This window comes from Salvelinus alpinus, chromosome 24 (assembly GCF_045679555.1).
Source record: "Salvelinus alpinus chromosome 24, SLU_Salpinus.1, whole genome shotgun sequence".
NCBI classification, from domain to species: domain Eukaryota; kingdom Metazoa; phylum Chordata; class Actinopteri; order Salmoniformes; family Salmonidae; genus Salvelinus; species Salvelinus alpinus.
The window spans coordinates 29,871,954-29,884,242 of NC_092109.1; the positions used below are offsets into that span (position 1 = coordinate 29,871,954).

At 43.5% G+C, this 12,289-nt stretch overlaps 1 protein-coding gene across 7 annotated transcripts in view; it reads right to left on the reverse strand.

Moving 5' to 3' along the window:
* Positions 1 to 429: 429 nt before the first annotated feature.
* The window catches only part of LOC139552569 (kelch-like protein 13), a 62,195-nt gene continuing 50,335 nt past the window's right edge, over positions 430 to 12,289 (reverse strand). For all 7 annotated transcript variants that reach the window (XM_071364418.1, XM_071364415.1, XM_071364417.1 and 4 more), the window contains 2 exons: positions 11,752 to 11,865; positions 430 to 1,477 (listed from right to left, as the gene is read on the reverse strand). In XM_071364418.1, coding sequence (XP_071220519.1) covers positions 990 to 1,477; positions 11,752 to 11,865 — 602 coding nt within the window. In that variant the 3' untranslated portion in view covers positions 430 to 989. The remainder of the gene's footprint in view (positions 1,478 to 11,751; positions 11,866 to 12,289) is intronic.

Below are 12,289 nucleotides of genomic sequence, written 5' to 3' on the forward strand. Positions count from 1 at the left end.
AGGAGAGAAGGAGGGGACTGGAGGAGAGAAGGGAGTAGGAGGGGGGAGGGGAGGAGGAGGAGAGAAGGAGGGGACTGGAGGAGAGAAGGAGGGGAGTAGGAGGGGGGAGGGGAGTAGGGGGGGGAGAGAAGGAGGGGACTGGAAGAGAGTAGGAGGAGGGGACTGGAGGAGAGAAGGAGGGGACTGGAGAAGAGAAGGCGGGGGGAGGGGAGGAGGTCTGAGGCTGTAGCTGCTACTGAAGGGACATAATGCTTAATGAGATTATTTTCAACAAGTAAATAGAGAAATAGAACGTGTCAGTGTTTTTAATGGGGAAAATACACTTTCCAGGAGGTTCTAAAACAGATAGTTGATGTTAAGCTCAATAAAAAAAGAGAACGCGCCAACCATGTGCCTAAGTAAATGGCAAGATACTTTGGGGAGACACCATTCTTTTTTCAAAATCTTGTTTATTAAATTTAGAAAACACAATTTTGTTAACGGTTTCATAGCAATAGCAGGAAAGAACTGAAACTGAAGAGGGAGAGAGGGGGGGTGGGCCGACCCCTGAGTTTAAAACCATCTCTGTGTGGAGCTCAGCTGCCCCTATCCTGCTGCGCTGGGGGTCAACTGGCCCTAACCTGGCAGACTAAAACAGAGTCAGTATGGTAACCAACAGCATGGTTTTTACCCGCTAAAACGTCTAAAGAAAAAGGATATAATAAAACTTCAAAGACATCAGGTAGAAAAGTTGAATTGCAAAGTCACTCTTCAAGTCAAGGTATTTCCTGCCAAAATATACCGAATATGTAACATTAACATGTAATTAGGTTGCCAAACCATATCGGTATGTGGATTTCATCACTAGGGAGGGGGGTTCTGCACAGCTTTGGGGGAGGAAGGGTTGTATCGGGATGCAGTACAGATGTAGTCCAAAGAAGAAGTGCAAACAATGTCTATAGGGTGTTGTGGGGGTGTGAGAGGAGCGGGGTGGGCTCCCCCCCTGTTCTTCAAGGTGCTGAGAGGGGTGACTCTCTGGAGGGGGAGCCCATCAAGTCCTCTGGAGGAAACACGGTCAGTGTGCAGGCTCGGATCCCGCCCAGCGACTCAGGCAGGTCAAACACTTTGTGCCACTCGTCCTTCTCCGGGTCGTACTTCTGCACTATCTCCACCATACAGCGGTTGTTCCACGAGTAGCCACCCACCACGTAAATCTTGTTTTCAAACACGGCCACACCCACGTCGCTCTGGCCCCGCAGCATGGCGGCGATGGGCGTCCACAGGTCCAGGGCCGGGGAGTAGTACTCACAGCTTAACACGTCATCGTAGTCGCTGGTGCCCCGGAAGTGATTCCCTCCGATGACATAGAGGCGGTCGCCCACCGTGCACATACAGTGCAGGCCACGCACCGTGGTCATGGGCGCTTTCTGAGTCCATTTGTCTGCATCTGGGTCAAAGCACATCAGCTCTTTCTGAAACGTGTCATGAGTGATTCCCCCTGCAACACAGAACAAAACCATATTAAATAAGACCCATGACATTGATTTCCTGGGGTTACCGCCCTGGGGTCTAATCAAAAGCATTTAACGGCCTGAGCCAATTGAACTGGACCTAATAGTAACTCTATCCTGGCCTCAACCTAGATCTACATTCAGCTCTGCCACGTTGTGTTGCCACGTTGGGCCTTGACCAGCTCCTGTCCTGTCAGTCACATGGCCAGACCACAGCACTGTGACTGGCCTTGCAGAGCATGTAATCCTGAACCCCCAGTTCACTTTACTCCACCCAACCCCCTCAGAAACACACGGCTGCTCTCCCCAGCAACACACACAATTAGCCCATGCTTAGCACCACTAACACACACTACACACATTTTCTCAGCCACATACCTGCAATAAAATATATTGACAAATAAAATAAATCAGAAATTCATAACACTATAATACAGTGCATGTGTACCAAGGTTATTATAGTTTTGTGTTTTTATATTCATTTTTATTTCTATTAGTTTTTTATTTAAAATTCTGTTATTTAGTTTCAGTTACTTTTCAGATTTGATTTACTAGTTTTTATTTAGTTTGATAGAAAGACGACATGATTATCTGATTTAGTTTCAGTTGTATTGTTAGGGACAGAGAGTAGTCTATGCGTGAGAGGCTAGGAGCCATTTACAGTGGGGAGAACAAGTATTTGATACACTGCCGATTTTGCAGGTTTTCCTACTTACAAAGCATGTAGAGGTCTGTAATTTTTATCATAGGTACACTTCAACTATGAGAGACGGAATCTAAAACAAAAATCCAGAAAATCACATTGTATGATTTTTAAGTAATTAATTTGCATTTTATTGCATGACATAAGTATTTGATACATCAGAAAAGCAGAATCTAATATTTGGTACAGAAACCTTTGTTTGCAATTACAGAGATCATACGTTTCCTGTAGTTCTTGACTAGGTTTGCACACACTGCAGCAGGGATTTTGGCCCACTCCTCCCTACAGATCTTCTCCAGATCCTTCAGGTTTCGGGGCTGTCGCTGGGCAATACGGACTTTCAGCTCCCTCCAAAGATTTTCTATTGGGTTCAGGTCTGGAGACTGGCTAGGCCACTCCAGGACCTTGAGATGCTTCTTACGGAGCCACTCCTTAGTTGCCATGGCTGTGTGCTTCGTGTCGTTGTCATGCTGGAAGACCCAGCCACGACCCATCTTCAATGCTCTTACTGAGGGAAGGAGGTTGTTGGCCAAGATCTCGCGATACATGGCCCCATCCATCCTCCCCTCAATACGGTGCAGTCGTCCTGTCCCCTTTGCAGAAAAGCATCCCCAAAGAATGATGTTTCCACCTCCATGCTTCACGGTTGGGATGGTGTTCTTGGGGTTGTACTCATACTTCTTCTTCCTCCAAACACGGCGAGTGGAGTTAGACCAAAAAGCTCTATTTTTGTCTCATCAGACCACATGACCTTCTCCCATTCCTCCTCTGGATCATCCAGATGGTCATTGGCAAACTTCAGACGGGCCTGGACATGCACTGGCTTAAGCAGGGGGACCTTGCGTGCGCTGCAGGATTTTAATCCAGGACGGCGTAGTGTGTTACTAATGGTTTTCTTTGAGACTGTGGTCCCAGCTCTCTTCAGGTCATTGACCAGGTCCTGCCGTGTAGTTCTGGGCTGATCCCTCACCTTCCTCATGATCATTGATGCCCCACGAGGTGAAATCTTGCATGGAGCCCCAGACCGAGGGTGATTGACCGTCATCTTGAACTTCTTCCATTTTCTAATAATTGCGCCAACAGTTGTTTCCTTCTCACCAAGCTGCTTGCCTATTGTCCTGTAGCCCATCCCAGCCTTGTGCAGGTCTACAATTTTATCCCTGATGTCCTTACACAGCTCTCTGGTCTTGGCCATTGTGGAGAGGTTGGAATCTGTTTGATTGAGTGTGTGGACAGGTGTCTTTTATACAGGTAACGAGTTCAAACAGGTGCAGTTAATACAGGTAATGAGTGGAGAACAGGAGGGCTTCTTAAAGAAAAACTAACAGGTCTGTGAGAGCCGGAATTCTTACTGGTTGGTAGGTGATCAAATACTTATGTCATGCAATAAAATGCAAATTAATTATTTAAAAATCATACAATGTGATTTTCTGGATTTTTGTTTTAGATTCCGTCTCTCACAGTTGAAGTGTACCTATGATAAAAATGACAGACCTCTACATGCTTTGTAAGTAGGAAAACCTGCAAAATCGGCAGTGTATCAAATACTTGTTCTCCCCACTGTATGTGTGGTAGGTCTATAGTTAGGTTTTTTAGGATGTCACTTCATGCCACTAGTCGTCAGTAATAAGGAACGTCATAGGTTTAGTTAGGTTTAAATTATGAATCAATCTTAATTCCAGAGCATAGACATTGCTGACGCCTGACAGATCTTTCAACATCTGGATAGGTACTTTAAGTATCAGCTGAACACATCATATGTTATAGCAATCAGTCAGTCGATGACACAGTCGTATTGTCCCCTCCGCGGAGACAATACGCAGACCAGAGTTGACGTCTCGCTTTCTCTGTCTTTGCCCTGGATTTCTTGAGTTTCCTGTTGTTAGCTAGTGATAGCAAAGATGGTCTATTATTTTGAAAAGATGTTCAAGTAACCGCTCAAACAATTAAAATACATGTCCTCATAGATGGAAGGCCATTGGGAGGAGACGAGATCAATTGGGACCATTCTAGCCAATGAGAGGGCAGATACGTGTGTGAACAACAGGCACAACTAAGTAGTTTTTCTCAAAGGTACAGAATGTCATATGAATCCACTTCTATCATTACATTTATAACAACCTAAACATTACTCGATTTGATCAAATAAGCCAAATGTAATTTGACACTCTCATAGACCTCCATGCTAAAAGGTCTGCGCTTAGCTCGCGGGGCCTGATTTTGGGCGGAGGTAATCCTCTCGTGTCACCTCTCCTCTCTGGTGATAGCTAGCGATAGTGATGCACAAGCTAATCTTATTTGAAACATTTACTCACCAGAATCAGAAGCTCGAACACCCCATTAGGAAAAAAAAGCTTGAAAACCCATTTGATTAAAAAAAACCTGAACATAATTTATGTTTATTTTAGCAGCCAAAGATAATAGTTCCAGTATAGTTTTAAACTGTTTTTCAAAACTATTTTATCTTACAGAAACTTTATTTTAGTTAACTAATAACCTTGGCGTGTACACATAGGCACCGTAATGGTGGAAACAAAGGAATAGAAGGGACACACAAAGCTGCAGAAAAAAAACAAAAAAAAAACAGGACATGTCTATAGGGAAGGCTGAAAATAAAGAGGAACACAATCCCAGCATGCAACTGGGTGGGAGCCAGGCAGGCACCCCTTCCTCCTTGTGCTGTGCAGAGTGGCTGCGAGCATACCCAGCGAGGTGAGGATCTGCAGTGCATGCTGAATGGAGCCCCAATTCATCCACTGCTGCCCAATGATCTCTCTCGCTTTCTTTACCTCTTTCTTTCTCTCCCGCTCTCCCTCCCATACTCAATCTATACAGACCTATTTTTAGTCAGTGGCCCTGACTGATCAGAAGTCTAACACCAGCCTCCTCCTCGATCATTAGAGCAAACACTTAGATGCCAGAGTTCGATCCATTCTCGTTATTCAAGTGTGTGTGTGTGTGTGTGTGAGAGAGTGAGTGAGAGAGCATCATTAAAATAATCTCTGAGACAAGAAAGACATATCAAACCCACTAATAGAACAGCAGCTTGATACAGGCTGTGGTTCTTTTGTATGTTGAGCTGCAGCTCACTGCCCAAGGTAAGTAGCATCTTACACTAACTGATGTAACTAGCCAAGGATAGCTCTATTGCAGATATATTTTTACAGCAAATGTGGAGATAGGATAGATTTTGTTTCCAAAAAATTGACAAAAGAATCTCAGAGACTCAATGTTCAGTTTTTTGTTAAAACTAATCATCATAGCGGCTCACTACAGATCCAGGTTCAATATCGGGCTGTGTCGCAGCCGGCTGCGACCGGGAGACCCATGAGGCGGCACACAACTGGCCCAGCATTGTCCGGGGTTAGGGGAGGGTGTGGCCGGCCGGGATGTCCTTGTCCCATCACACTCTATTGACTCCTGTGGTGGGCCGGGTGCATGCACGCTGACACGGTCGCCAGTTGTACAGTGTTTCCTCCCGACACATTGGTGCGGCTGGCTTCCGGGTTAAGCGAGCAGTGTCTCAAGAAGCCTTTAGCTCAGTGCGGATGCTGCCTGTAATCCATGGTTTCTGGTTGGGGTATGTATGTACGATCACTGTGGGGACAACGTCATCGATGTACTTATTGATGAAGCCAATGACAGAGGTGGTGTACTCCTCAATGCCATTGGAGGAATCACGGGACATATTCCAGTCTATGCTAGCAAAACAGTCCTGTAGCTTAGCATCTGCTTCATCTGATCTAGTCACTGGTGCTTCCTGTTTTAATTTTTGCTTGTAAGCAGGAATCAGGTCATAGCTGGTTGAGTCATCCCTACTCTGTGTACTGTAAAAATACTTTAAAGTACTATTTAAGTAGTTTTTTGGGGTATCTGTACTTTACTATTTATATATTTTTTACAACGTTTTACTTTAACTCCACTACAATAATGTACTTTCTACTCCATACATTTTCCTTGACACCCAAAAGTACTAGTTACATTTTGACAGCTTAGCAGGACAGGAATATTGTCTAATTCACACACTTAAAGAGAGAATCCCTGGTCATAGCTGGTTGAGTCACTAAACACAAATGCTTTGTTTGTAAATTATGTCTGAGTGTTGGAGTGTGCCCCTGGCTCTCCGTAAAAAAAAAAAAAAGTGCTTAATTTAAGGAATTTGAAATCATTTATATTTTTACTTTTAATACTTAGATTTTAGCAATTACATTAACTTTTGGTACTTCAGTATACTTACAACCAAATACTTTAAAACTTTTACTCAAGTAGGATTTTACTGGGTGACTTTTACTTCAGTCATTTTCTATTAAAAGGTATATTTACTTTTCCTCAAGTATAACAACCGGGTACTTTTTCCACCACTATCCCTACTGCCTCTGATCTGGTGGACTCACTAAACACAAATGCTTTGCCTGTAAAGCAAAGTTTACATACACTTAGGTTGGAGTCATTAAAACTTGTTTTTCCAACCACTCCACAAATTACTTGTTAACAAACTACAGTTTTGGCAAGTCGGTTAGGACATCTACTTTGTGCACGACAAGTAATTTTTCCAACAATTGTTAACAGACAGATTATTTCACTTATAATTCACTGAATCACAATTCCAGTGGGTCAGAAGTTTACATACACTAAGTTGACTGTGCCTTTAAACAGCTTGGAATATTCCAGAAAATTATGTCATGGATTTAGAAGTTTCTGATAGGCTAATTGACATAATTTGAGTCAATTGGAGGTGTACCTTTGGATATATTTCAAGGCCTACCTTCAAACTCAGTCCCTCTTTGCTTGACATCATGGGAAAAACAAAATAAATAAAACGAGTGCTATATCGACACAACCTGAAAGGCCGCTCAGCAAGGAAGAAGCCACTCCTCCAAAAACGCCATAAAAAAGCCACACTACGGTTTGCAACTGCACATGGGGACAAAGATCGTACTTTTTAGAGAAATGTCCTCTCGTCTGATGAAACAAAATTAGAACTGTTTGGCCATAATGACCATCATTATGTTTGGAGGAAAAAGATAGATGCTTACAAGCTGAAGAACACCATCCCAACCGTGAAGCACGGGGGTGGCAGCATCGTGTTGTGGCAGTGCTTTGCTAAAGGAGGGACTGGTGCACTTCACAAAATGGATGGCATCACGAAGAAGGTAAATTATGTGGATATATTGAAGCAACATCTCAAGACATCAGTCAGGAAGTTAAAGCTTGGTCGCAAATGGGTCTTCCAAATGGACAATGACCTCAAGCATACTCCCAAAGTTGTGGCAAAATGGCTTAAGCACAACAAAGTCAAGGTATTGGAGTGGCCATCACAAAGCCCTGACCTCAATCCCATAGAAAATGTGTGGGCAGAACTGAAAAAGTGTGTGCGAGCAATAAAACCTACAAACCTGACTCAGTTACACCAGCTCTGTCAGGAGGAATGGGCCAAAATTCACCCAACTTATTGTGGGAAGCTTGTGGAAGGCTACCCGAAACATTTGACCAAAGTTAAACAATTTAAAGGCAATGCTACCAAATAATAATTGAGTGTATGTAAACTTCTGACCCACTGGGAATGTGATGAAAGAAATAAAAGCTGAAATAAATCATTCTCTCTACTATTATTCTGACATTTCACATTCTTAAAATAAAGTTGTGATCCTAACTGACCTAAGACAGGGAATTTTTACTAGGATTAAATGTCAGGAATTGTGAAAAACTGAGTTTAAATGTATTTGGCTAAGGTGTATGTAAACTTCCGACTTCAACTGTATGTCTAATTAACAACCAATTAGATATCACAAAATTGGGGAGAAAAGGGGGTAAAAAGTACCAAAAAAAATTAACCATGATCATTTATTATTACTATTAATTACCGCCTTTAATTAAGGAATGTGTATAATCAGTTTAAAGACGATTGGAGCTTTCATTTAAAACAGAGGCAAAAGTTTTTGCATAGAAAACAACTGCAAGCATTCGGAGATGCTAAAAAATATTAGTATCTTTAAGACAGTATAAATGGTTGTCCTTTCAAAGACTCCTGAGCTCATTGATCGCGGTGCCCTCTTGATAACTCACAATGATTGCCATTTTCCTGGCACATTTATCGAATTATTCGTGGAGATAAAATTGTGCCGGTGCTTTGACCCGTCGTAAAAATGTATGACCTGCTTGGAGGAAGCACAGTGCTGGCACAAATGAGACCCAAAGAATCGAGGCGGGGAACACAGAGGAGAGACACAAAACCATGGGGTCAGCAAGTTCCAAAAATACCCAACGATGATAAATAGACAGGATGGCCGGCAGCTTCAGGAGGCAGTTGGTTTAAGCCAGAGAGATATACTGTAGAGCAGATAAAATGGAAATAGAAGAGAATCCTATTAAAATAAATCCTTCTTTACAGATCAAAACACAGACAAAGAGGAAAATAAAATGCATTTATTGTGATCATAATCATGATATTTAGATTTTTTTATTTAAATAAGTGAATCAGTGGTCACTGTACTCCAGATTGAAGTAAAGGTGCCGCCTCCCCCGCGGTTTCCAGTAGCGTTGTGTTGTGTGACAGTAGTGGTAATGTGAAGCCGTGCTGGCTAGGGGTCTGAGCCCCACCCTGAGAGTGAGACCAGAGCAATGATGACCTGTGGCTTGACTCAGCGTGTCAGCTCCATTCACCTGACAAGATGTCTTTAGACAGCACGCCAGCACAGCCACCGCCCAGCACCTGATCTGGACCGACAGCGAGACACAGCCTGCACCCCCATGTGAGTCACCTTGGACAGTGAGGTCATGACCCCTGAGATACGGGGTGCGCTCCCGGACTGAGACACAGACAAAAAAATGACTCAACTCCACCTGACTACCATCACTAGTGAGAGGTTATAACATGCAGGCTGTCAGAAAATCTCATCTGTGCATGTTGCCAGTAACCTTGGAAGAATGAAGCCTGCCTCTGTGCTTGATGGGAGCCTGTTTAATCATTAAGTTGTACAGTACAGACATATATCTGGGAAGGTGGAGATATTTAGGCCTAACCATTGTTCAGTTCCTCCAGGCAGACTACTGTAACTATAGTGAGGTACACGTGCAGTGAGATCATGATGACACTAAGAGATGCTCACAGGGAGGGAAGTTGACTTTCTGGTGTATTAATAGTTCAAACACCATCACCCCTCCCTTTTCCTCTCAGTAAAGGAACCCAGAGGTGTCAGTCAGACCATAAGCCAACCAGAGACAGAAATACATAGACCAGGGTTTACCCTTTGTGCACGTATTGATTTTTGCCCGAGCACTACACAGCTGATTCAAATCATCGAAGCTTGACAATGAGTTGGTTATTTGAATCCGATGTGTAGTGCTAGGCAAAAACCAAAACGTGAACCACTGACATGGAGGATGAGGCAGTAACCCCCTCGGCTGGGAAGCTAAAATGCTAATGTTAGAGCCACCAAGCCCATGTTGTTACTTTAATGGAGGCTCAAGCTGGAGCAGAGCAGGTGAGGTGCCACTGGGTGAGGGAGGGTTATGGTGTTCGGGGTAGGTGGCTGGGTTACGCTTATATGAACACTTGTGCCCAGAGGCCAAGGGAGATGAACATAACCTTGCCTGTGTGTTGTGGCTCTATGGTTCTGCACCTCCTATACAGTCATCAACCTGTCCCTCCCATTTCTCTCACTCATCTATCCTTCCCTCTCTTTTGCCCTGTACAGCATCACTTTGTGTTAGTCGCACATTGGGAAACTGGGGCTCATCTCTCCTTAAGGCAGGATTTGATTTCAATCCTATGAAGTAAACAAGCACAGGGCTGACTCCAACAGAGAGACAGGAGATTTAGTAGCACCAAAGTCAGACAACTACACAATCATTACTTCCAATCATCTTTAGAATATCCCCCCAAAAACATCACAGAGAACTGGACCCCAGCAATGTGATGTGTAAGGGAGGGGGTGAGGTCTGCAGGATGCCACTGTATGACCTTCTAATGAAGGATGCTTTACTGACATCACAGTAGGGGGATATATCCAATTCATTCAAACGTATGTTTTTGCGCGATAAATCAAGGTTTTTGTTACGTTTTATGTCCATTTGTTCTCATGTTGTCTTTTTGGTCTCGTCTCCTGTGCTGTGTGCACCTTCAATTCTCACATACACACACCAAGCCCCTCTCCCTGCCTCTCACACCAACACAGCTGAGAGATCACATCTTCCTCTGACAAGTGGTCTCAACTCGCTATTTAAATTTGAGGTTTGGTCCAACAGAATTGGTCATACGGACACTGAAACAGAGATATTATTTTATTGTAAAAGAGAAGTGACCTTTTCTAACTATACCCTTTTTATGTCTCAACTACTCAGATTCCACACAGAACACTACTAAAACGGGAGTATCAATGAACATTGATTCTGGAAAATGAATGCTCAGTTTGTGGTGCGCCGCATTGGGGTACCACGTAGGGCTGTGGCAGTCATGAAATTGTCAGCCGGTGATTGTCAAGAAAATAACTGTCTCACGGTAATTGACCATTAATTAACAAACATGTTTACAATCTCCTGGCTTCCACACACAGCCTACAACCACTGATGCTGACTTTTGGAACATCTACATTTTAAAAAGTCTAATAAATCAATGTAATATAGCCTACACCTTCACAATAAATCCATGATTTATTTTAGACAGGTCTAAAGAAACATGATATAAAGAAAATGCAGTCTACTCCAGAAGAACAGAATAGCATACTCTGTGTTGTCCTTATGTTAGGTCCTGATGTGGCTATGCCATATGGGTGTTTTTACACTAGTTCATTTAGCAGACAAGATTTGCTTAGAATTCTGTGGCATTATTTTATAGTATGAAGAACACAATTGAACATAGCCGAATAACATAGAAACAATATTTTCTCCAAACCATTTCCGAGGGAGTGTGGGCATGCTGATATTCTGTGTGGAGTGGTGAACAAAGAAAGGCTGCATGATGCAACTCTAATGATTTGAAAATAGTTGCATGAAAAGCATGAGCTCAGATTTGTTTCTTGCACAGGCTGCACACACTTCATCAGTCTCTCAATCACAATTTGACAAGCACTTGATAATATTCTCACCAGACCTCGAATTTCCCAGTGGCATGCTCCTTGTGAGGCTGTGATGCCCCCTAAAAAAAATCCATGCCTTTGGCCAAAGTGGACATTTTGCCCTTGGGCTGAATATAATAATTATAATTCCCTTCCCCTGGCTGCCAATCGCCGCGCATTGAAGCACCTTTCCCTTACATAGCTCTGTCAGATATCTCAATTCTTATTAGCCAATGACCTCAATTGATCGGGTCCTTTTCATAGGCACCTCAGCTCCGAAGTAGGCTTCAAGTGAAGACAGACACATCGGGAACGCACCGGTGTGCGTCCTTCTTATCCAATTCTGAGACGCATATTGTTAGAAGAACTGTCCACATGTACTTTTCATCAGCCAACAAGATGAGTAGGCCTAACGAACAACAAAAGCACTACACCATGTCAATCTACTATCCCCCATAGTACAAAAGCTCACCAAACCCCGGATCTAATAGGACTAACGTACCTGAAATATACATGTAACCACCGTACACCGTCCCTGCATGGCCGTAGTGTGGCTCGTTCATTTTAGCGACGTACGTCCACTCGTTTGTCCTGGGGTTGTAGCACTCCACTGTGGCTGCATGGGGAAGAAATAGAGGAGAAAACAAACAGAGTATTAAAGGGGAAAGTAGTTCAAGAGAGAACTAAGGAGAACAAACATAGTTGCAAATGCAGCCTTGGAGGGTGTCCGTGTGGGAGCTACTGAACCAGGAACCTAAATACAAAGCAGACATCCCCCCCACCAACCACCACTCCCCTCCCTAGCCCCTTCCCCAGCTCCTACCCTGCAGTGACTCTAGTCTATACAGAGATACTAGGGAGGGTGCATCTACTCCCCATTACATAATTAGGGCCTACTCTGTACCACTCCACTTGAAGGCTCTTATCATAATTCAGTAGTGCCTGGTGCCAGACTGGGATGTTCTCTTCACTCCACTCCATCTGGAACCTCTCAATTGTGCAGTGATTTGTCAGGTTAGAAAATTATTTGTCCAATCAAG